Source organism: Miniopterus schreibersii, assembly GCF_964146895.1.
Source record: "Miniopterus schreibersii genome assembly, chromosome: X".
In the NCBI taxonomy this organism is placed as follows: Eukaryota; Metazoa; Chordata; class Mammalia; order Chiroptera; family Miniopteridae; genus Miniopterus; species Miniopterus schreibersii.
The window spans coordinates 73,487,459-73,513,645 of NC_138104.1; the positions used below are offsets into that span (position 1 = coordinate 73,487,459).

Here is a 26,187-nt window from a genome sequence, read left to right on the forward strand (position 1 = left end):
AACGACTTTCACCTCCCATCGCCTCCGCTGGCTGGAGGGGCGGGGAACCCTGCAGTCAGGAGGAGGACCAAAGTGGGGGCCAGCTTGAATGAAACAATGTAACAATTGATGTGAGGCCTCGCCTTGCTCCCACTCCCCAGCGATCCTATAGGCGAGGTCCCTGTGACTGCCCCTCCCCATTGCTCCGTTTTCTTGTCCATTACAAGCTATCCCTCCGCCTCTCCTTCTTTCTTTTCTTTTCTTTTTTTTCCCCTTCTCCTTTTCCCCCTCTCTCCCCCTTTCTCCAGCTCCGTGTCATTTCCTCCTTGCGCTCGCTAGCGGCCGAGCGTCTCCAGCCGGGAGAGTAGGCGGAGCAGGGCAGTGCGGGGTGGCGTAGCGCTGGAGGGCGATGGTGGCGGAGCTGCTGGGGGCGGAGGCAACGTAGCCCCCGCGGAAAAGGAGCCCCGCGGCGCCTGAGCAAAGCGGAGGATGGAGAACCGGCCTGGGTCCTTCCAGTACGTCCCTGTGCAGCTGCAAGGGGGGGCGCCCTGGGGCTTCACCCTTAAGGGGGGTCTGGAACACTGTGAACCGCTCACGGTGTCGAAGGTAAGAACTGGCGGCTCTGTCCCAGCGGTGCCCAACTTTGAATGGACAAACGGGTGTACAGGCTGCCGCGGGACGGGGCCCTCAGACCAACTTTGAAACTTGGCTCAGGCTGGGGGTGAAAGCTCCCTTGTGGTGCATTAGCAGCACGGAGGGCTCTTGCCACCAGCTCAGACGCAGGCACCCCTTAAGGGTGGCGGGAGCACAGATGAGAGCACGGCTAGCCCCCTTGCTAGAGCGCTGCGCGCAGACACACTTTGGAGACTCTGGGGCAGCTTTTGCTCCCCCACGTCGGGGCAGCTGCTCCCCTCAGTTTGACTGGAGGAAGTGGTGGCTGGTGGGGGTTTCTCCTTAGAAGTTCCCGCGCCCCTAAAGGACAGTGAGAGGCTAAAAGGTACAGGCAAGGCTGCTTGGCAGCTTTCTCAGCAGCGGTGGCCCTTGGTCAACCGGTGGGCCATCCTGTCGGGGCAGGTTGCAGGGCGAGGGTCTGGTGTGGGAACGGAGATGAGGCATTGGTGGCTTTCGTCAGCCTCACTTCCCACGGCCGGACGCGCGCACATCCATTCAGCTGGTGGGGCGTTGCTGCTGCCGCTTAGGCTCGGCCTTTCCCTCCTTCCCGAGTCCTGTCCCAGCGCCGGCGAGATTTCCTGCACGTTGAGAAGTGTGGAGGAAACTTTTGCGCCATGGAGTGCAGCTGTGCTGGAGCCGCCGCCGCCCGCCGCCAGGGTTTGTTTGTTTTAGGAGGCTGTGATCTGCTGGAAGCCAAGTTGCAGCTGAGGACCAGGGAGAGGAGCTCTCCCAAGTGCTCCAGAGCCCCCAAAGCCGGACATTCCTGGTAGGGGTGACAGTGGGGGCCTCTGGGGCTGATACTGGAAGAGAGATTTGTAGGACAATTCACCTTGAGGCGTGAGATTGCCAAGTAAACGAACTTCCTGTACTTTATCCCAGTTTTTGTTTTTGTTTCTCTTAAATGCTCAAATCTGAAAAGCCCTTCCAACCCGCTGAAATTGCCATTGAGGTTGTAGATATGGGTTTGGGCTGAAGATAGAAAGATGTGGCTTCTCAGCAGGGAACAAATGTCACTTCTCTTTGGCTTTTTAACCTGGGTCATTTCTCAGCAGGGACACGAATGCCGCCCCCCCCCCACCTGTGCTGCTTTTGCCTTGCATTGGAGCTGCTGGTAAATTTATAGTGTAGGGGCCCCTTCAGGTCTTGGGGCCCACAATCTTAGCAACCCTGGAGTGTTGCAATAGGGTGTACCAATCAGCTTGAGCAGTCTGAGGTATGTGGCAAAATTTTGAGGAGCTGTCAGGGAAACCTGGGATCTTTAGCCTCCCCCAACACCAATAACCAGCCCAGATCTTCATCCACCAACTCCTTCCCCTGTACTAGTCATGTATTTCTAATCAGCCTGAGATACCTTTGTAACCCACTGTCACACCCCCTCCTAAGGCACTTCCTCTCCAGTATTCTCTGGAGGGAGTAATATGCTCTTCTTTTCTTTAAACAGAAACACTCTCAAACCACCCCTTTGGAGAGGGGAATCCTGGCCTTCAGGAATTTCTTCTAATCAACCCCCATCCTTTTCCATCAAGGTCACAACAGACTATGTAGCCCTGAATGGTCAGTTCCTCTCTTTTTCTCCTTACACCACCCACAGAATTTCCACTGTCTGCCTAAACAACCTGCCTTGGAGAGGTCATTTTTGACCTCTGCCCAGGGTTGACCCATCCTAAGAAGCACCTCAGAGAGTGCTTGCTGCTGTGGTGCTGGATTGTTTTGTGAGCCAACACTAGCGTGGCAGGGGTGTTACTAAGTATGGGGCAGCCAGCAATTTGTGGTCTGGCTGGGGGATTATTTGAGGGTAGATGAGGGTTTCCTTGGCCAAGCTGCTGAGGAAGTGACTCGTGTGTTGAGAGGCAGGGTGCCTTTTAATGATTCCCTTTCTGTTGAATGTACAGTTGACTCCTATTATATGAAGGCTCATTATTACACACATTTGGAGATGTAGGGGGTAAAATCATTTCTCCCATCCCTCCCAACTAGCCTGGCTCCTTACAGTAAAAGTGAGCTATATATAATCTGGTTAGCCCCAACAATATATAAAGGGGCTACAGTAATTTTTTAGGTGTAGTGGTTGCCTGTTTTTTTTCTTGCCAAGACACTTTGTGGCACATTTCATTAGTCCCCCTTTTCATTTTTCTACCTTAGTTTTGCTTCCCCTTAAGCTTCAGAACAATACAGTTTTCTTCTTGAAAATAGCCTCAGTCTGCACACATTGGTGGTGATGGGATGGGAGGCTCCGCACATTAAGAGAATCACACTGGTAGATCAAAAATTTGGTTTCTAATCCTTGCTCTGCTACTCACTAGTTCTGGGACTCTGCATACTTCATTTGCCCTCTCTGGACTTAGGTGTTCACATGTCTACAATGAGTTTCAATTGGGTGGTCTTTAAATAAGACTATGATGGTCTAGTAGCCAATTCTTTTTTTGTTGTTTAATATATCTTTATTGATTTCAGAAAGAGGAAGGGAAAGGGAGAGATAGCAACATCAATGATGAGAGAGAGCCATTGATCGGCTGCCTCCTGCACACCCCCTACGGGGATCGAGCCCAAAACCTGGGCATGTGCCCTGACCAAGAATTGAGCTGGGATCTCCTGGATCATAGGTCGATGCTCAACCGCTGAGCCACACCGACCGGGCGTAGCCAATCTTCTATGCTCGCTCAGAACCTTTTCTCCTCAAAAGGGTTGCAGACTGAGGAAGATGATGCTTTGTTTCATTTGCATACAGGGTTACTGTTTATAGTGTGTTTCCACATCCCTTATTTCATTTGCCTCTTACAGGCCCCCTGTGAGGAAGTCAGGGAAGGTTGTAGAGAAACTGATAGAAAAACTGATGCTGGGATGCACTGGGTGGCTTGTCTAAGTCTATCCTATGGCAAGCCAGTGGTAGGCTCCAAGTCTATTATATTTTCTACTACTTGGAGAGTTTCTTGATTCATCTGGTAGTACTGCAGTTTGTGAAGGGGCATGGGGCAATACCGGTCAGGTATGTATCCAGTCTTGGCAGCCTCCCTCCCCAGTGACCCTTTCTATGCCAGCCTATGGTTCCACAATAGGTAAGGACTGGGTTTCAGACACTCCCTTATGGAGTCGGGGCTCAGGGAGTAGGAGAGAACTATTTTGATGATTCCAAATCACTTGTGATGATCTCAGGTTAGGCAGAGACAGAGGTAAGATATGAGAACCATGGTTGGAAATGGAGAACCTTCTTTGGTGTCATGGGGAAAAAAACTCAAAGGTGATTTGGGTCTGGGTGGTATGGTGTACATGCTTGGAGATAGCTTGTGGAAAAGGTGGAGGCATCTTAAAAGTAGATGAATTTGAGAAAAGGCATTTAGTGGGAAAAGAGTGCATGCAGTGTGAAAGTCTACCTCATATTTGTCATGGGAGAACCTTTGGACCAGGAAATGATCAGGTTGGGGAAATCATCAATTTCTACCAACTCCTGTGATTTCCCTGAATGTGGGGAATTCAGCTACCCAAAGTTATGGAGATTGGTATAGTCTTCTAACAATTGAGTGACAAAAAAAAGAGGAAATGCATATATGCATAACCCATGGACCAGACAATAGTTCGGTAAAAGCCTGGGGAGGGGGTGGGAGTAGGGTGGAGAAGGTTGGGGGGTGGAAAACAATAAAGATAAATTTAAAACAAGAGGAAATGGTTTTTAAAAGCTACTGTTGATTATCCCAAGAGTTAGAGGTGGTTTATAATTTCCCCATTGAAACATGACCCACAAGGTAATTGGGTCCATGACCTTGGTGTTATTAATTCCTTTAGTTAGTGTCTTATACTATCTTGTTGATCCAGGGAACCCGTCTTGATGAAGTGTAGATTCTCTTCTAATCAGATTTGTCTGTTTTGATATCTAGGGTTCCCACTCTAGAGTATAGACAGCCATCTATAGAGATGGCTCCTTGCGCTGGAAAAGAACCTCTTTGGGGATGGGTGACCTTTCCAAAGTTCTGGCACTAATGATTCTGCATCAAACAGGGCCTCTTAAAGGCCTTAGTGATTCAAATTGTACACCACCACCCCCCGTGTGTGTGTGTGTGTGTGTGTGTGTGTGTGTGTGTGTGTGTGTGTGTGAGAGAGAGAGAGAGAGAGAGAGAGAGAGAGAGAGAGAGGAGGACAGAGACAGAGACACAGAGAGAGCTATAGCATAGCATAAAGTTTCTATACTCATTTTGTTATTGGAAATGTGCCCTGAGGTTGGCTGAGGGTGGAGAAAAGAAAGGGTGGAACCAGTGTGAGGCTGCAGGAAACGGAGGGAGAAAATTGGGTGTGGGGGAATAAGTTAGGGCAGAAGACAGGCTTACCCTACATATTTGCCCTTTTCCTGTCCCATTTTTGGTGGCAGTCTCCATGTGGCACAGTGAAGAAAGTGGGGGCTAGTAACTGCCCTAGAACTAAGTTGGGTAGGTGAGGGAGTAGCCTGGAGGAGAAAGAAGCTTAACCTCCTCCACTTAATGTGCACTGATGTTACTATGTCATTTCATGCTTTCTGGACCCAAGTCTCTATTTGCAAAATGGGGTTACTTGCCCGATTTTTATCATTAAAAATGAGGTGAGAATGAATTGGGCAAATCCTAATGCTGTTTGCCTAGGAAGATGGCGGGGCATGCTCTTTAAGATGTTTTTAGCCCCTCCCCATCCCCACTGTGAGCCTATTTCTAGAAGAAGCATTCAAAGAGGTAGTTGAGATTTCAAGAGGACATGGGTAAAGTCAGATTAAGGCTCTCTTGTAGTGGGCAGTAAATTTGACTGCAAGTTTGAGTTCTTGTTGGGTGGAGGGATTGTGTTATATGAGAAAGATAGTTCCTGTGAAACATTTTTAGCTGTGTTTCAGGCAGGGCCCACCCCCAGACCATTGGCATTCACAATGGAACCTTCATGGGGTGTGCTTCTTGGGAGCTTAGTCCAGCATAGTTACTTACATGAATCCTCTCCTCATCCCTGCCTCTAGAATCAGCAAAGATGTCTACTGCCTCAGTTCCCCAACTGTTATTCTCTCCCAGAAAGTAGTAGGCATTTGAGGACACGAGGTAGGAATTCATGAAATAAAAAGATAGAAAGATGGTTGGAGGGAGGTAGAACAAGAAGGGCAGGTGGTATGTCTGGTAACCTTTGGCTGAGCTTTGGGTACATACTACTTTTGGGCCTGCTGGGCTGTCATAATAAACCTGGTACCCTATTGATATCCATACATGTGATCTCTGAAGTGAAAAAGATGAAGTCTGTTGGAGGGTTTTCCATCATCAAAACCTCAGACAAAGAAAATAATTCAACTCCAGCTGGAGGACACTTAAGCATTGTCCCTTAAAAAAAGTTAGTATGGCCTGACTGGGCATGGCTCAGCAGTTGAGCATCGACCTAGGATCTAGGTGATCAGGGTTCGATTTCCGGTCAGGGCTCATGCCCGGGTTGCGGGCTCAATCCCCAGTTGGGGGCGTGCAGCAGGCAGCTGATCAGTGATTCTCTCATCATTGATGTTTCTATCTCTTTCTCTCCCTCTCCTTTCCTCTCTCTGAAATCAATAAAGATATATTTTGGGGAAAAAAAAAGTATGATTTATCCCCTTGCTCTTTCCATCCCCTCCCAGGAATTTTTTTTAAAGAGACTTGAGATTGGTGTTTATGGAGTGATTATCTGGAGGGAACATCACAATTTTTATAGTTAGGCTTCTTCAGAACCAGGGGGAGTAGGGGAAAGATACTGACCCGTCTGAGAAAAGTTAATGAAGAACAGCAGAGATTAAGTCAAAGGCTGCTCTCACTACCTTGCTACACACACACACACACACACACACACACACACACACACACACACACACGACTCAATGCAGGGCTGTTAACCTAATGCTGTTCCTGAAGGAGACCTAGAATTACATATTCTCAGATGATGAGGGCCTTTTGGAAGTGAGCTGGTCTTAGTCTTAATCCATGAGCCTCATGTGTAGTAGTCCTGAGCTTATTTTCCTGTGGTCATGGGGGAGCTTACTCCCTTATTAGCTAGTCCATTTCACTGTTGGAAAGTTTTGACTGTGGACAGCTTTTTCTTAAATTGAGCTGCAATTATTCTCCCTCTAACTACCATCTATGGGTCCTAGCTCTGCTTTCTGGGACCTCACAGAACAAGGGTGCTTTCTCTGTCTTAGGACAGCCTTTGGGAGGTCCAAAGATAAAGACTATCCCCTTGTTTCACTTTTCTAGGCTAAAGAGCCGTAGTTCTTTCAGCTGTTGAGATCCAGCCTCCTCTCCTGTTCCCTGCTCCCACTCTGGATATACTCCAGCCTGTCCATTTTCCTCTTGCGTTATGAAGCCCATAGCTGAATACAGTAACTGAAGAGAGTCTGACCAAAGTTGAGTAGGATAACTCTTAAAAAAAAAAAAAACAGCTGAAGAACACTTTGGCTTTTTCTGGAGTTCATGCCATATGAAGATCTTGTGTCAAGCAAAGCCTTTTAGTAGAGGTATCTGTACCGCTGCTAAGCCATACTTGCACAAGGCCTCCACATAGGCATCTGGAAAAGCCACATAATAAATTTGAGAGGGACACATTTCACCTCTTACTATTGATTTAGAATTTCCCCTAGCCCTGCTCCTAGCCCAGGCCAGCCTTGGGAAAAGTGTTTAAGGGATATGAGAGAGAGGACATAAGCCCTGACTTCAAGGAGCACAGATGCTTATACAAGGAAGGACAGAGAAAGAATTTGTGTCATAGAAGAAGAAAGTAATATTTAATGAATAGTGTCAAAGTCAGACTCTAAAACATCCGATTTAATTTTGTTTTATTTTTTCCCAACTGCTGGCTTGGAATTTGTAGGAGTAACCTCTTTAAACTTAAATTTCCCCTTTTGGGCAAAATAAGTGCCTCCAAGATTGAAGATGTTGACCGTATGTGACATATAATCAGCCCCCAACTTACAGAGAGCCCCTATGTAGGAATTTAGATACTGCAGTTCCTGTCCCCAACCCATCAGATATTTATCTCCCTGCACATTGTCACTGGCACTGAACTGCCAAAGCCCCTGCTGTTGCTTCTATTCCTGGGTTCTGAGATCTTCTTTCTGTACTTGGAATACCCACAAGAGTCACTCCTGGTGGAGGTCTTGCACTCATAGCCTCATTTCCCCATGTCCTCATATCCACCAGTTTGTCACCTGAGCTGAGCAAATAAATACCTTTTCTTACTGCTAAAGCCCTGATTAGGGAGTACATTGGGGTGGAACTTAGTCCTCATTATTACAGAAGGGTGAGAGGCCTGGAGAAGAGAGAGTGTCTAGGATACATTTTCATTGACACAATGTTATTGATAATAGCTAGGGTCATAACAGTTTTGGAAAAGCCTATTTAATCCATAGTGTATTACTGATGAAGTTACAGAATCTAAACACCATTTATAATATTCTATCTATAGGAAACTGTATTCACAGCTCCAAGCTGCTTATTTACAAAAGGTATTCTTGGAAAACAATTCATTCATAAGTTAGGGATAACAAGTGCTCTAGATATCTCTCTTATACAGATCTGAGCGGGTTTGGGGTTTCTACTACTATCAGTACCAGAGAAACTCATATCCTTGAGTGTGTGTACGCACAGTATATGCATGGTTAAATTTCTTTCTGAAACTGAGCTCGAGGTTTACCTGAGTTATCTTGTTATCAGCAATTGACCCTTTTATATTGCTTATGTTGGTACCTAGATCACTTTCAGCTTCTGTGTAGCCAATATTTTGTTTCCTGGTACTCCCCTGAGGTACCCCTTCAGAAAGACTTCAATTAAATCATTAATAAATAAGTTGAGTATTATTTTTCTTGGCTAAAGATTGTGTTGGGGTAGAGGTTTGTTTCCTTACATCCCTTTGCCCCATCCAGTGTAAATAGGCTAAGTGGAAAGATCATCTTAGGCATTAGTTTTGCAAGGGATGATCCATTCTTCCTCACATCACACTGGTATGTTTACTTGGGCACATAGCCATCCTGGATGAACACTGAAGTTGCAAGGATCAAGATGACTTGGTTTCTCAAAGTAACTAACCCCTCCCCTTGGACTTCACCTCCACTCCCTCTTCTTGCAGTATGATTCTGTGGCTATGTTATGTCACAGAGTGAGCACTGCCTAGTAGCAATAGAGACACATTTTCCATGCATCCAAGCTGCCCTTCTTTCATGTCCGGTCTTTGATTCCCAGCCCCCACCCATCAGCACCAGTTGCTTGAGGCCTATGTTTTGGACTGTCTCATTCAAGTGCCATTGCCTCTTTGTTCATTCATTGGCTGTCTTGTCCTCTGTCTAAAACCCAACTTTTTCTCTTCTTTGGTCACAGTGGGCCCTTCTAGTCTGCTGTACTTACTAGCTTAGTCCCTTTTGGCTGAGCCATGCTTCCCGTGGGGGGTGAGAGAAGGTTACAGAATTAAGGTTGATAAAGTTTAAAAACACTCAGCAAATTGATAGTAGGATTAGGGGGAAATTTTCTCTTGCTGTGTCACTCTATCCTGTTTCAATGGAGGACAAGACTTTTGTCACATTCCTGATACCCTCTTATCAACTTGTTGAGTAATCTTGGCATGTTACGTCACTTCTCTGTACCCTCCTGTTTCTTCTCAGACTCTCCATGGGACAAGCTTCTGCTTTATTTATGGGTTTCTAAGGGCTCCAGGATCCTTCTTTGGTCTAGGTGGAAGTGTGAAGGTTGACTGACAAAACGCAGTTCTTACAGTGCATTGCTTTTCTCCACACTACTACTTCCTATCTTTCCAAAAGTGGCTGTTTCCTGGTATGTTCACAGGGATGGCATGCAGCACGGTCTGTTAACTTTCACTCAAGGCTTTTAATGTTACATCTGCAAGGAATGCAGGAGGTGGGACTAATTTGACAGGATCAAGGGTTAAGCCCAGCGATGGACAGACCCTTTGTGGTGTCTCCTGGCCCCCACCCCAATGCCACTCAGCAGATTCTCAGCTGTATGGTTGTCTCTCTTCCTGAGCCTCTGGCAGGAAACTTTTGAATGGTTCCCCTATACTGCCTTTCACGGTCCATCAGAAATTGATTTTTCTTTTGGGGGAGGGGGTTGGGGTGAGATGAGGTAGAGCTGGGAGTAAATCTGGTTCAACTAGTTATTCTGGAAATAGGTTAGAGTCTCATGGCTACAGCCCCATCTTTGCTTATGAGAAGATGACATGCTAAAGCCTTGTCTTTGTTGGGCTACCTTGCTGTTTTCCATTTCTTTTTGTTTATGTTTGATGTAAGTAAAAGCTCCTGTGAAAACTTCTACAGGTAGGCAGCTTTTGATGGCATCTTATCTGACTGAGACAGTGAATGATGACATCTTGGAGTCTCAGGGGTAAGTGTCCTGTCTTTACTTTCATGCTTTTGGAGGACTTGACTGAGAGTTTGGAGCTCTGTGTTAACTTAAATTTGCAATCAAGGAATATCAAGGCAACAGGCTGAAAAGTGGACTAGGCAAGGACATGGATACTCCACTTGTGTGGATGTACATCACTGGATAGAGACAATGTAGTTTGGTTGGATCTCAGCAACCTCTTGAAACAAAAGTGTAGTTATGGCCTAGATATGGTGGGATAGAAGAGGTACTGGATCTGCTATGAGGCAAATACTGCTGCTTCTAAGTGTTTTATATATATTATTATTTAATTTTACAGTAACTCTTTGAGGTAGATATTGATGTCCCCTCAATGAGGTAGATATTGATTGTACAGATGAAGAGACTGAGGCTCGAGAAAAGTTAAGTAACAGACTCCAAGTCACACAGTAAGTGGAAGAGCAGGCATTCAAATTTACTTCTGTCTGACTTCAAATCTGGCTCTTTCTATAATATCATGTTTTCATAGGTGAAAGGAAGAGAAAGAGAAAGAACTGGGTAAGAATATGGGGGCCAGGGAAGAAATGAGAGAGATATGAGAGAAAAATTATAATTTAGTGCAAAAACTGATTATATTACCAATCTGCCCCTCGGGGGTCAAGGTCAAAGGAAGGGTTTTTTGATTTGTTTTGTTTTGAATCTCAAATCAGGGTAAGGGGTATGAGCCTTGATTCAAAAGACCTGAAGTTCAGTATTTGCTTTGCCCATCATTATTTATATGTCATTGGACAAGTCATTTCCCTCTCTGTGTCTCAATATCCTCATTTCAAAATGAAAATAGTAAAACTTGTGCATTTTTTCTAGTAGGGAGGGAGATTGATTTTATCCTTTATCTCATGTAAATATTTGATGTGTATGTGATTTAAGAAAGAAATAAAAAGCATTCCACAGGTGTCCCTTATTAAACAGCAATTCTCTCAAGATAATTTTGAACTTAAAAAATGAAGTTTTGAAGTTACCAAATCATTGAGATTTGTGTGAAGTGGCAGGACACCTTTAATGTGATGTCTGCTGCTGCCACAAGTTAGAAAAACAGACATAATTTCTGGCTAATGTCTAAACAGCCAACAATTTGAAAAGCTATGCTAACCCTTGTTTGTCTCCTAAGAGCTCTAAATTAAGCCTCCAATCAATCAGTCAACCCATCAGTCAACACATATTTGTTGAGCACTTTGTAAAGAGCCTAACCCTAAACTAGAGAATTCAAGAGATAGCCACCATAGAAGAACTGTTCCTTGGAAGTGACAGTTTTATTGACGAGAGGCACTGTTGAAAACCCAGGAAACAAAAACCTTGAAGTTCTGAAACCATGCAGTAGGATCTAAAAGCAACATTTATTTAGTGAGAAGAGATTTCATTATAGGCCGATGTGATTGGGGAGCTTTGTGGGAAAAGGAAGAAGAATTGGAGTTAGGCCTTCAGGGATATATAGGATACAGGTAGTTTGGGGAGGAAGAAATGCATTCATTCTAGTAAGTGCAAGTGCTGCATGTCCTAAAGACGCAGACAGGAGACCGAGACCAGTTGGTACACTCCACAGTGAACTGACTGCAGCATGAGCTCCCCAAGGGCAGGGGATGTGTTATTTATTTACTCACTTAACTCATTCACTACACTTATTGAGTGCCTGTTCTAGGAGCTGAGCTATTCTTCCTAAGCCCTGTGAAACCAGCACAGAGCTCCATAAATGTCACTTTTATTTGTTTTCTAACAAATACTTTCATAATGCATATCCTGGACCAGGTACTGGTTTTCTATATGAACACATAGGAATTCATTTATTAACCCCATTTATAGATGATAAATTGAGGCATAGAGAGGTTAGGTAGCTTGCTCAATGTCACACTGCTTGTGTGACTGGATAAATGAATCAGTGGATCTCTGCTTGATTGTTTCAGAGTAATGGGATATAAAGGTGAATGATAGCCAGTTGTTCTGAAGAACCCAGAAAGCTGGGCTATAGAATGGCTTCAGGTTGTGAGTAGGTAGCAATTTAGTTGTTTGGGAAGATTAGAGTTAATGTATTAAAAATAAAGCCCTAGCATAGTACCAGCCACATAAAAGCTTCCATGAAGAAAAACCTAAACTGAACAATAAGAGGGCACATTTTGAGAGAATCAGTCATCTTGGCAGTATGCTGACTGTTATATATTAGCAAGTTGCCAGAAGTTATTGCTAATGAACACCATTTGCATCTGAAGAAATGAAGGAGAGGTAGGAGTTAAAGGCAAATCCTAGAAGGTTCTAAGTGGTGATGGGGATTGGGAGGACTAATCAGTTTTGGATCTTTCGAGACTCAGGTGTGTGTAGGACAATCAAATTAAGAAGTCCCATAGGCAGTTCAAAAAAAAAAAGGATTTGTTTATTTAAGGCCACTGATCAGTTAAAACAATAAATCATTATTTCAGGAACATAATGGTTAACATAGACAATTTACTAATTTGCTGTATGTTGTGAAAATTAGTTAATTGTCAGACAATCTCATGCCCCAACAGACATTGGAACAGGCCTGCATTGTTATTTAATGTGCCTTTCTGGTCATAGCTTGGTCTTGTTACCCTCTCCAATCTGCAGGATGCCTAGTCACCTCAGGTATTACTGGCTGAAGTTAAACTTAGTACTTGCAAGTGATGGGAAGGTCCAAAAATCAAGCAAAAAAATAGAAGAAACTGACAAAAGGCCAAACTTCAGACATGATACTTGAAATGTTAAAATGTTGTAGGTTGTGAAAAAACCTCAGTTGACTTGCCAAGATGTTTAAGGATTGTTTTCTCTATATGAAAAACACAATGTGGAGGCTTGGAAAGCAAACCTCAAACCACTGGAATCTCAAGTCTGTATTGCACTTTTGTTGTTAGCAGTTTGACACTCTCCGCATGGTATAATATTATTAATCTGTGGCTATCATTGTTAATATTTCTACAATTGTATTTATTCTTAAGTATGACCTTTGAAAAAGCACTGTTAAACTTGCAAGTATTATTTTATTGCCTTCAGTAGTGCCCTCATCAAACTCTCATCCTGATTTTTATATCAAAATAAAGAAATAAGGATTTACTTCACAAATTTATTTGTTGCAAATTTGGGTGGAAAATGTTGCTTTATTATTAAGAGACTTTTTGCAAATTTGGAGTGATTATCTGACCCAAACCCTAGGCCTGATGCCCTGCATACATACATGTAATTCTCATAAAAGTTTAACTTTGTGTGCAGAAGGGCCTGGTAATCCCTCTCCTATCCCCATCCTTTTTAGATTTGCTTTCTAGAGCCATTACTTCTTTTGTGCAACATCATCTGCTTTTCTGCATGCTGAAAAACTAAACTTCAGAATCTTGTAAAGACGCTGGTACTATGGGACTTGGACTATTTATTCCCTTCCTACCTCCTTGTAGACAAAACTCACTTTTTGCTAAAAGGCTAATGGGCACATGGGTTCCTTTACCTAAGTCCTCTCTGACAAGGTGAAATATTTTGTAATTTATGTTTGAAATTGATTTGAATATCTCGCTGCTGGGGGTATTTTTGTGAAAAAGACTACTGGAGTGCTCTGGCTTTCACAAGAGCCAGCTTGCTAACTTCTCTCTACTGTGTGAGCCCTGCCTGGTGGGAGGATGATACTCTCCTCCTCTGGATGTAAAGGGTTAAATAAGTAATTTTCATGTTTTCCTGTGCTGTTGGCTGGAGAAATGTGCAGTGTTCTGAAACCTGCCTAGGCTCTGCACATACTGTATCTGCTTAAGGAAGGTTTTGGCTCTTAGCCCTTCTCAGCTGCATTAGGCTTCGGGTTACATCCCTCACCCCTTCCAGCCACTAATAAAAGCCAAAAAGAATTAAGGATCAGGGAGAGTTAATTCCCACTGCTAAGACCCAGGAGGGGCCCTTACACCTCTCATCCTGGCTTCTAGGTTGGAGCACTAATTTAAGGCTGAGTTCTAGTCTAAGCCTGTAAGTGACAGTGATCTGGAACAGGCCCCAGAAAGCACTTGACAATCAGGTTTTGCCCTATGCTGGCAGTTTCTCTCTCTCTCTCTCTCTCTCTCTCTCTCTCTCTCTCTCTCCCCTCTCCTGCTCCTCTGTTGGGATCTTAGAAGAGACCAGTAACCCCAGGGGCCAAGCCGATTGATGCTATTACAGAAATGGAAATGAGGTATCATAGTGCCACTCTTCTAAACTGGAAGATTTAGATGAAGCTTCTCCTTTTTTTTTTTTTTTTTTTTTTTAAGTCCCTGACCAACTTCAGTACAACATTAGGAGTCTCATTAAGAATAAGAAATGTCATTGATATTTCACTCAACTTAAAAGAGATGCAAAGTAATGAGCTCTGAGACAGTGAGCTTAGACAGAGGGCAACTTTGAAGGAGGATCTTGCAAGAGCTGGGACAGGCAGGAAGAAGCCTCCTTCTGGAACAACTACACTACTATAGTGGCCTCCTCAATGCTTTCCCTCCCTTTGATCATCCCCTCCCCTCCCACTTAAAATTATTGAATGGCTCTCTCCCAAACTACTTCAGCCTGGTTTATGGATCATTCTCCATCTGGCTCTAGTCTTACTTTCTAGAACTTCTTACAGGACCTGGGTTTTCAGGCAGAATGGTTTCCTTTCTGCCCCCTAAATGTACCTGGGAAATTCTAGCCTCCAAATTTCCCATCCTGATGTTCTTCAAGTGGCTGGGCTTCACACTGCATACTTGGTAGGCCCTCTTTTCTCTTCTCTGCCCCACCCAGTTGGGACTAACCTTCAAACTCTAGCTCTAAGCCTCAAGGGCATCATCTCAATTGGCTTCTGATGGAAGTAATCACTACTTTTTTGGAATGATGGAGTTCTGATTTTCCAGTAGAAATCATTAGGGATTTCACTGCCTTGTATCTAGCTTATTGGACAAAAATCTTCTAGAGGACAATGGCTAATCCTCAGCAAAGAGCACAGTATGGACTCTCCATAATTTCAGCAAAGAGCACAGAATAGACTCTCCATAATGATTGGCTGTAGGAATCAAGCAAAAATTTTGTACTCAATAATTGGTCATTTTTCACTTTTCTACTCCCAGCCCAAATTAGAAAGAAGATACGACTTGAAGAGTTGGATATACTAGCCAAGTTTTCCAGTCTTTCTCTGATACCTAGCAAGTGGAGTGAGCCTTGAATGACACACACATATGAGCTAGGGACAGAGGGAACACATAGAAGGGAATAATGGTGTTGGCAGAAGATGAGAGGGATCCCAGGTGCAACCCTGGATGAGAGGGGAGATGGCAGCAGTGGAGGATGGGGGTGGTTACATGCTTGTCCCAGAACTGCCTGGAGTTTAGTTTGCAACAGTTGGGTTCCTTGCTGCTACAGCTCCTGTGTGAACTGTGTTCCTGAGGCTTCTATGTGGGAGAGGCCTGTTGGCTGATGATTACAGCATTCCCCTTGCTGTTGGGAAGGGTTGCAGTGAGACTTAAAAGAGCAGCATGAGTCTTCTGCCTGACTCAAGTGTTTTCACTGCTTCAGCTGAAAGGATGTAGCTTTATGTGAACATACTGTGTGTGTGTGTGTGTGTGTGTGTGTGTGTGTGTGTGTTTTCACTTTTGCTTAAGCAAGCCCTAACCTGTTCTGTCTGACTAGTCTTGGACATGAGTCACCGTCTGGTATTTCTACCCAATGCCTTAAGTGTCCTCATTATTTGACCATGACATTTCTTTTCTCACTATTTTACTCAACGCTGAGAATGCTGAGAAGAGCCAGAAAGAATCATCTGTTCTTTCTAATAGGATCTAAACTAATTGGTGGCTAACCATCTCTGTGGAAGTCAATTAGGTTATGTCAGGGCACTAAAAGGAACAGATTGAAACTCACAGTGGCAGTACTGTGACAGTTTAAAAGACAGACTGTTGGGGCTTCTCCTAGTCTGTTCCTGTTCAGACTACTGCTGGAGAGTTGGTCTTACTGGAGCAAACTTTAGAAACATTTCTTGAAAGGAACCTCAGGAAGTTTTTGTTCTTATCAGGATCACATACTAAGTTTGAAAGGAGTACAAACAGTCTGGGAAAGTCTTAGAGGTATTGGTGGGAGAAACAGAGAATGTTAGCTTGCTCCTTCTGTTCCCATTAAGGTCCTTCTGAAGTTGAAAATTTTGTCTCGGAAGTATGTTCCTAGAGTGTGGGAATGGTAAACCCCATCAGGGCCACTGTTATTATCAAAGGGACAGAGCCACAGAGAGGAAGGACATGACTTCTAGCATGGTCATTTGGAGGCCAGGCAGCCAGTAAATCATTTGAGAATGAATTAAAAGTTCAAAGGGCAGGAGTGAATTCTTCGGCTGACCTCATAGGTGCTTGAAAAATCAAAGGGATAGCCAGTGTGCTTTTATTTTTTGAGAGGTATTTCTAAGGGGCAATGGAATGGAAGTGTAAAGTAGGAAATTGGCATTGCTGCTTTTGTGTGCTTAGGAATCTTAACTCTGGGCTGGGGATGATCAAAGTTACCATTAATCAAATGCCAATTATGTCCTGGAAATTTTATATGTGTAATTTCTAATTTTTCATCACTACTGCAAATTAAGTGATAGTATTCCTATTTTACAGATGAAAAAAATGAAGTTCAGGGAGACCAAACAACATTCTCAAAGTAACAAAACCAGTTAGTGGTAAGCTGTGATTTGAACCCAGGTCTGCCTGACCCAAGATCCTGTGCTTGTTTCACTATACTTTAGAATTTTTGTTTAGAAGATTCCCTTTTGTGCCTCATGATCTCTTTCCAATACCAATGTTAACTATTCCTGTGACCATGTTCTGTGTGCCATAGTATTGGAGAAAAGTGAGTTACACAGACCAGTCATTCCCAAGTTTTCCTGGGAAATTGTTAAATATGCAGATGAGGCTCTCAGGATTAAGAAATATAATGTATGAGAGGTACTTAGTAATGTCCCTAATTCTCAGATGCAGAAACTGATCTAAGAGGGTTAAGTAACTTTCTAAAATTCATTGGACCAGTAAGTGTCAGAGCTGGTATTCAAAATGTAGTTTTTTGGATTTTAGTGTGTCTGTTCTTCCCAATGCCCCTGTGGCCTCTCAAATTGGGATGGGGGGACACAATAAAACAAAATCCCCCAACTTAACTGTCTTGGCCCCCACAAAACTACCAATCTCACATACCCTCTTTGCCACCAAATTTTGTTAAGTGTAGTGTGGTCTTCGGCCCTCCCTCCCTCCTTCCTTCCTTCCTTCCTTCCTTCCTTCCTTCCTTCCTTCCTTCCTTCCTTCCTTCCTTCCTTCCTTCCTTCCTTTTCCTCACAATATTTGTTTAAATTGTTGTTTTAGGGATAGGTGATAAATGTTCATGGAACAAAATTAAAGTTGTATAAATTGGCAGATGTTTATCACTACTGTCTCTACCTAGAGGCAACTGCTGTTACCAATTCCTTGTGTACTCTTCCAAAGGTACTGTATACATAATATATAGGTGTATAGTATATGCCTGTGTATATATATGTGCCCAGTGTCTCTATTTCCTCACAGCCTATGTATTCCTTGATCCTCTCCTGTCTGGCTTCCAATGAGGTCTTCCTGAAGGCCAAATTTTCAGTCTTTATCTTTCTTGTCTTCTCTGCACAATTATTTTGTATTATAAATTATCTGTTGAATAGTAAATGTATTCACATGGGTAAAAAACCAATAAGTATGAAAAGGTAGATGCAGAATAGTGTCCTGCTTATCCTTGTCCCTCATCTGGCCAGGTTCACCATCCTCCACTCTGCTTAGATTTTTTTTTTTTTACCATATCTTTCTAGACTGTCATCATACATATACAAGCAAATATGAATATAGATTTTTTACCTTGCCTTATGCACATACTACAACAATCTTCTGCATCTTGCTTTTTTCACTTACATATACTGGAGATCTTTCTCTATCAGTATATACAGGGCTGCTTCATTTTTAACAGCCATATTATATTTAAGTATTTAACTAGTCCTTAGAATTATTGGCATTGTTTCCAACATACCATTCTGAGATTCTCAAAGCCCTGCTACCAGCATAGACACTGACCTATGTTGTTTCTCCACCCTATCTCACTGTTTCTTCATTCTCCTTTGTGAATCAACAGCCTCTCCTATCCCCATCCTGTAAATATTCCTCAAGGCTCAGAGCTCAACCCCCTGTTTCCTGTCTTTGCCTCTCTGGGGTCTCTCCCTCTCTCTCCTTTCCCTCAAGAAAGAGCAATGATGAAATCTCATGACTCCCAGATCTCTCACCTTAACCTTTTTATCAGAGTTCTAGGCTCTTCAACTGTCTGATGGACAGTGTGTATATCAATAATTTTTTTTTTGGTTAATCCTCAGCTGAGGATATTTTTCTGTTGCTTTTCAGAGAGAGTAGAAGGGAGGGAGGAGGGGGGAGAGAAAAAGAGAGAGTTGTGAGAGAGACACATCAATTAGTTTCCTCCTGCATGTGCCTTGACTGGGGCTGGGGAATGAACCTACAACCAAGGTATGTGCCCTTGACTGGGAATCAAATCTGAGACACTTTGGTGCATGGACCAATGTTCTAACCATTGAACACACCCACCAGGGCTAATTTTTTCTTTTTTAAAATCTCAAATTCCAATATGTCTAAAGCAGAACTTGTTATTTTCCCCCTGCCAAACAGATTCTGTCCTTGGCCTCCTGCCTCCCGCTTAGCTAGCATTGAAATCTTGGAGTGACTGCCTATTCATTCTCTATATCTGATCAATCACCACATGCTTTCAGTCTTTCTTCCTTCAAAATAGCCCTCTCTTTCTTTAGATTCCTGCTACCACCCTCTTCCAGTCCCTTATTTCTAGGTTTCTGGATTCCTGGCTGGCTTCCCTACCTCTAGGCTCACCCCTTTTAAATGTACCCTGTAAGTCATTTCCCTGATCTGAGAATTTTAGTTTTCCTGTCTGTACAATGAGGAAGCTGGACTGACTGGTTGATTTCTGCAGTCCTTTCCAGCTCTAACATTTTAGACCAGCAATCTTTGTCAACAGTATAGTCCTGCCTCCCACCATTGCCACTCCCTGTACTTCCCTCTCTCACTTAATAGTTGCTATGGCTCTGTGCTCCTAGCAAGTGCTTTGCACAAATCATTCCTCCATATTGTTTCTAGTTCTTTTTTTAAAACCTAACTAAGTTGTCTAACCCTGACCCACTGCCTGACTACCACTTATACCACCCTTTAATTTGGTTGACCAGGCTGTGCTTGAACCCTTCCATTGATGGTAACAACTATCTCACAAGCCAGCCTTTTCCATCGTCAGGTAGCTAGAGTTGTTATAAATCTCCTACGACAAATTGACACAAATTTGTCTGTCTTTATGGCACTCTGTTATTCAAAAGTCCCTTCATTTTGATTTAAGTACCAACCCCTGAAGTCTGGCATCCCAAGTTCTCCATAATATGGCTCCTACCTTCTCTTCCAGCCTTAAATCATGGATACTTTCTTTGCACTTCATCCAAACAACAACAAAAAATGGCTAACATTTATTGAGCAATTACTGGATGTCAGAAACTATTCTTAGTCATTTTATATGTATTATCTCATTTAATCCACCCAGCAACCATATAAATTTCCATTATTCTCTCCCCCATTTTATAGAGGAGGGAAATGAGGCATGTGGAAATCCAAATGATTTACTCAGAGCCTCACAGCTAGTAAATGGTAGAGCTAGGATTTTAATCCAGCAAGGTTGTCTTCAGAGCCTATGTCCATAATTCCTGCCATACACTGTCAGACTCCAATGTCACAGTTTTATTGGTTGAGTCTTTAGGATTTTCTATATATAAGATCATGTCTTTTGCAAAAATAGATAATTTTACTTTTTCACATCCATTTCAGATGCCTTTTTTTGCCCCTTGCCCAATGTCTCTTGCTAGGACTTCCAGTACTGTTTTGAATAGAAGTCTCAAGAGTGGGCTTCCTCATTATGTTCCTGATCTTAGAGGAAATTTTTTTTGTTTAATATTGATTACTTCTCACATTCCCTCTCCCTTGTCCTTAGCATTTATTGCTATGCTATCTACAAACTGATATGAATTTTGTCTTTTTACATAGGTGGATGGATAGATACTTCACCATTCAACCTAGAGATTGTGAATTATAGTGTGTATGTGTGTGTGTGAGAGAAAAAATATGAGAGAGAATATGAGAGAGAGAGAGAGAGAAAGAGAGAGAGAGAGAAGGAGAGAGAGAGAGAGAAAGGGAGAGAGAAATGGTGGTATTCGTATGGTTGGGTGGGGATTGGAGTAGAAAGGTTCCTTGTATTCTATTTTAAGAAAGCCCCTTTAAAATGTTACATCCTACAGAACTGTTTCCTCCTTCTCCCCTACTCTCTTATTTCCCTATTTCCTCCCTTCTTTAGGTAGTGATGTGGTTTCCCAATTGTATTTTGTAAATGGTTTCCATCTGAAGTTTCCAAGCTCTCTGGTTGAGTGAGATATGCTTATCTAGCATGTTAGACAAGAACATGATTTACTACCCAGACAGACAGACTAATTCAATGGCTAACACATCGTTGTCTAAAGGATCATGATACTGTTGCTAATTCCCTGTGTGTACCAATTTAATTACATTTCAGAAGTCAGAAAAATTTAAGTGGTTCCAGTTGTAGTGGTTCCAGTTCACTAAGCATTAACTATAAATCACTAGTGGGTACTTTAAAAAAAATCTGTTGATTGATTGGCTGGTATTTTACATGAGTATAAGCCAACTACCTAAGGGTCTCTAAGTTGGTTTTGCAAAGTAAAAATGTGCTCTTGATCTCTCTCTCTGGCCTCATAATACCTTTGTCAACCCCCACCCTATCCCATACACCTTTCACAGGGCCCCCTTTTCTTCTCCCTTCATATATTTCATCAGACTCTTTAAGGGAGTCATAGACTGGTTGTGATTATTACTGAACCATATGGGAACCATGCGTCTTATTTTTTTTTCTTCTAGTTTTTGAAATAATGGTTATGTCTTAAGTGAACTTAAAAAAAAAAAAAACAAGACTAGTTATTAACTATTGAAAAACTTATTATCAAATAGCCCTGCCTTAATTTCATCATCCAATAAAGCCAAAATTTATAATCCTTTTTTCTTTTCTTTCAGCTAACACCTGAAATTTGTTCTACAGGAGGGTGATGCTAGTTACTTTAATATACATTAATATGAAGCCTTTATGACCTCTTTTTGTTTTTACTAACAATCTTCTGGATTAGAAGGGTTTGTGAGTCATTATTTAGTCTCTTTTTCCAGAATGAATGTGCATATTGTGTAAAGTTTGACTATAAAATAAGGATACTGGTTTCTGTTTGATAAACCAGTCCCTATTTTACAAGTACATTCACTATGTATGGTGTTGAGGCAAAGTTGGGGGTGATGTGTTTTCTAAGTATACTAATTGTATGAAGTTGGACTTCATTTTATTTGTTACCATTTTTAAGCCTTCTTTTGGACCTTCTCTAGTTTGATACTGTTATCCCTGAAATGTGGTGACCAGACCTGCACACAATATCCTAGGTGAAGGCAAACCATGAAGAAGGAATTGGTGGTAGGGTTAGGTGAAAGAGTGAGGGAAGAGAGCATCTTCTCATTGTTTTTTTCTGTTACTGACATACCTAGACCAATTATTTTGGCTGAAACAGCAAATTAGGCTGGTGTCTTCAGGAAACCTTTTACAGTGATTTCCAGATCCCTTTCTTTGTTCAGAGTTGATAGCTTGGAGCCCATATTCCCAGAGGCAGAACCCTATACTTTAACAAAAGGCATTAATTACCTTATGCAGTCAAACCTCGGTTCTGGAACGTCTCCCATCTCAAACAGTTCGGTTCTCGACCAAGTTATTCACAGAAAAAAAATGTGTCTTTTTTAACTTGGATTCTTCACCTGACAACCCTTTCTTGCTGATACATCAGTGTGACAAAAAGTGTCAGGTCACAAACAAAGGAGAGAACGGGCCAGTAAAGTCAGTTTATAGCTAAACCTTGCTTTGCTAACATCTCAGGGAATTGTGCTGTGTATATTTTGGGGTTTTTGTTTTTGTTTTTTTTTTATTTTGTTGCAGGCCAAATTGACTATTAGCACAATTTTAAAACATAAAGAGATACTATGCAGCTATAAAAAAGAAGGATCTCTTACTCATTGAGACAGCATGGAGGGAACCTGGAGAAAATTACGCTAAGTGAAATAAGCCAGTCAGAGAAAGATAAGTATCACATGATCTCACTTATATGTGGAATCTAATGAACCAAATAAACTGACAAACAAAATAGATCCAGAGACATGGAAACATGCAATAGACTGAGGATTCTCAGAGGGAAGAGGGCGGGGGGGGGGAGAGACAGGAAGAGATTTACCGAAGAACCTACATGCATATAGGACACAGACAATTGTGTGGTGAAGGCCTGGGGGGGGGGGGCGGGAATGGGGAGAAGGGGGCTAATGCGGAAAAAAGGGAGACATCTGTAATACAGTGGCACCTTGGTTTTTTAACGTTTCAGAACTCAAATGGCCTTCTGGGACAGATTACATTAGAAAACCAAGGTACCACTGTACTTTCAACAACAAAGATAAATTTTTAAAAAAAGAGCAGATTTTGCTAAGTGTATGAAAGAAACAATGATCACAAGCAATTGAAGAGGTAGAAAAGCTGTTGTTGAACTGGGTAAACAAAAAGCAGTTAGCTTGTGACAGCATTTCGGAGGCAGCGATATGTGAAAAAACAAAGATGTTGCATGCTGATCTGAAAGACACCCCTGGAAAGAGTGCTGAAAGTGATTCCTTTAAGGCTAGTAGGGGGTGGTTCAATAAATTAAAAAATAGAGTGTTTGTTTATAGATTAAATAGTACATTAGACATGTACTGTCTATAAGAAAGGTTAAGACAGGGAATCATTTTGGGGTCTGGAATGGATTAATTCAACTTACATTATTTCTAATGGGGAAAAATGATTCGGTTTTCAATCAAATCACTTCTCGAACAGCCTTCTGGAACTAATTAAGTTCAAGAACTGAGGTCCCACTGTACTTGTTTCTGCCAAGACTGTATGCTGAGTAGCTGAGAGGTCTCTTGGCCTCTCAGCCTATAAGTATAAGTAGTCAAGGTCAGACAAAACTCCCTTGGGAGTGTCCAACCACTCCCACCCATTGCTCTCCCATCTCTGCCCCAATATATGCATATTTATAGAGCTGCCTGCCAATCCTCCTTGCTCATCCCTAACCTGCAGTGGGCTTCAGCTGTATTTACATGACCAGTGTAGAGTAAAATAATAATTTTAGTTAGAAAAATGAAGATAAGATGCCTATACCAGATTGTCCTTTCATAGTAGCCTCCATTATCCCAGTCTATCTTAGATTTTAAATAGGTAGAATGAAGGAAATTTTGCTGCTTAACTTGGTATAATTTGATGACTCCTGTGTCAGAAAAGAGAATATACCCAAGAGATCTCAAATTAGCTCTGAGTGTTAGAAGGATGGGACATGGGTAAAAGTAGGGGAAGGAGGATTGTGTCCAAGCATAAGATAAGTTTAATTTGAGCCTTTACTGTGTGGAAGATGTGAAGAATTCCAGTAGCCTGGCTGTTTATGTTGCCTTCAGTGCCTCTGCAGATACACAGGTAGGACCCTGTCTGTTCCGACCTGTTTTTTCCAAACTACGTATGCATTCAATAAACATGGTTTGGCCATCTGTTAGGTGTAAGGCTCCCATTTCTGAAACATGTTTTTATTTCCTTCCTTAATATTTTTTGGCTTAGCAAAGTGACTATTTGAGATTATTATTTTAAAAATATATATTTATTGATTTCAAAGAGAGGAAGGGAGAGGGAGAGAGTTGAACTTTAGTCATAAGAAAGTTGTCATTGATCAGCTGCCTCCTGCATGCCCCCAACTGGGGATCGAGCCCGGAACCCGGGCATGTGCCCTGACTGGGAATTGAACTGCAATATCCTAGATCCTAGGTCAATGCTCAACCCCTGAGCCACACCCAGCTGGGTGAGATTATTTTTTAATTTGTCTCAAGTATAGAATTGGAAATGTAAAACATGAACAGTACCTGCCTTCAGAGAACTTTACCCCATCCCACCCACCCTCACCAGATTTTTAATTCATGTAAAGCAAAATACCCTATAGTCTACAGTCGAGGTTGTTACTCCCATGATCAGTAACTTTGGGCAAGTTATTATGATTCTCTAGGTTTCATTTTCCCCATCAGTAAAGAGTTTAAGGACTCTTTCAGCCTTAAAAATTCAGATTCCAACCTTTGTTTTCCCTTTGTGAGTGCAGTATGGAGCATAACATTACATTAAATGGTAATGATAATGGTTTATTTACAAATTTTTTAAACAAAAATTTTAACTACCCATTTGAATCTTAAGTCTGTTGGGAGTTTTGGCTTTTCAGGCAATCAAGTAAAACTCTTATAATATCCAGCTGTATGTTCTTGAAGAGAGATCAAGTGAGTCAGAGATGAAATAGTTGGATCTATTTGGGGTCAAGAGTTTAATATTTGTCTTTATAGTCATGGTTTTTATCAATATGAAACTCTCTTCAGGACACAGACTCCTGAGATTCCACTAGCCTGTATGGTGCTTTTATGCCAGTTACAAAAAGACTCTCCTTTCTTCAGGTGCATTCAGCCCTGTATAGAGGCATCAGGCTTGGCAAGTGGAGCCTAGGCTCCAATTTACTCTCTCAGCCTTGGGCAGTAAATAGGAACCTGGGCTCCTTTATGCAGTGCTTAGATGCTGTGTGATTTCATTACTAGTGCTTTTCATAATGTCCTTTTCAGATAGGACTCAATTTTGCTTGTTTTTCTAACTCTTTAAATTTGAGTTTTCCAGTTGGATCTTATCACTGCCATCACTGACTCATTTTCAGCTGCAGCATTCTTTGAGGTTGCAATGTAATGTTTGTTTCTTCTTCCTCACTTTCTTATCTTTTGCTTGTAATACCATATTGTTGATTCTAGGTCCCATGATCTCTGCCTACTTTTTGGTTGACATTTTAAAATTATCTTATTCATTTCAGTTGCGGAAGTCTCTCACTTGTACACACAGAGAATTCAATGTCTGTTTTCCTACCCTTAGTATACATGGGGGTGACTCATGACTCTTTTGCCTACTTCCTTACCCAAGAGATTTATTACTTAACAGCCATACAAAGAGGTCCTCACCCACATGCCAAATACCATACTTGGAGCTTCACAGCTGTGCCTCTGGCCCCAGAGCCTTTTCCCTTCACAAGATGCTGCCACTTCTTGCTATGAGTTTGGAAGACTCCCAAAGGCTACCACTCACTCCATCCCCCTTCCAGTCTTTTCAGCAAGGAGGAACATTATACTGCTTTCTTAGTTCTGGCCCTAATCCTGGACATTATTTCTCTCTGACTTCTCTTAAGAGGTTTGCCTTAACTAGTGGTGGTGGTGGTGACTGGATGATTCCCTAGGGTAGGAAAGAGGAACCAGAGGTAGTGAAGTCCAGGAGAGAAGTGTTAGAAAAACATTGTGAGCCTTTCTCTTCTTCCTGTGTGTTCTGGACTTCCTAATTTCAGCATAGAAATATCTGTGCTTTCTTCCCATTCAGCACAGAAATATCTGTGCCTTCTTCTCATTGTGTGTAGCTGGAGATACACACGTTTTTATTAACCATTTCTTGGCCTGGAATATTGAAGGAGAAAATCCCAAAGAGCTAGATGATTACCTTTGGCTTGCCCTCCACAAACTGCTTCATGTTTAAGTCACTGAATGCAATATCCACAATACTATTTTTATTATTTGGATCAGTGAGCTTGTGAGCTCTTACAGGGCTAGATCCTGCTTTTCCAAAATCTGGGTACCCAAAAGTTTCAGACCATCAACTTTTACCTCCTTCTATATTATCTTTTAAAACCATCAATTGTTTCTTTTATCAATTGCCTGTAAAACCCCCTGCTTATAAACATTAGAGAACATGGACTCTGAAGTCCTTCAGACCTGAATTTAAGTCTAGCTGTGTCAGCTTTGCCATATGTAAAATAAGACTACCATCAATGTCATTGAAGAGTTGTGAGAATTCAGTAAGATTATGTATGTTAAATACCCAGCACAGTCCATCATGGAAACAGCTCTGTAGTCATGATTATTAATGGCATAAATTTTGAAATACTTATCATAATTGCATTTTAAGGAAACAT

At 42.2% G+C, this 26,187-nt stretch overlaps 1 protein-coding gene across 4 annotated transcripts in view; it reads left to right on the forward strand.

The window, feature by feature from the left end:
- The first annotated feature begins 255 nt into the window (after window positions 1–255).
- SHROOM4 (shroom family member 4) overlaps window positions 256–26,187 on the forward strand; it is a 206,410-nt gene continuing 180,478 nt past the window's right edge. Inside the window, exon 1 of one of the 4 annotated variants that reach the window (XM_081126795.1) lies at window positions 256–585. In XM_081126795.1, coding sequence (XP_080982921.1) covers window positions 469–585 — 117 coding nt within the window. In that variant the 5' untranslated portion in view covers window positions 256–468. Of the gene's footprint in view, window positions 586–9,959; window positions 9,996–26,187 lie in introns of those variants that run through there. The other 3 variants (XM_081126803.1, XM_081126796.1, XM_081126800.1) reach the window with 3 other exon arrangements.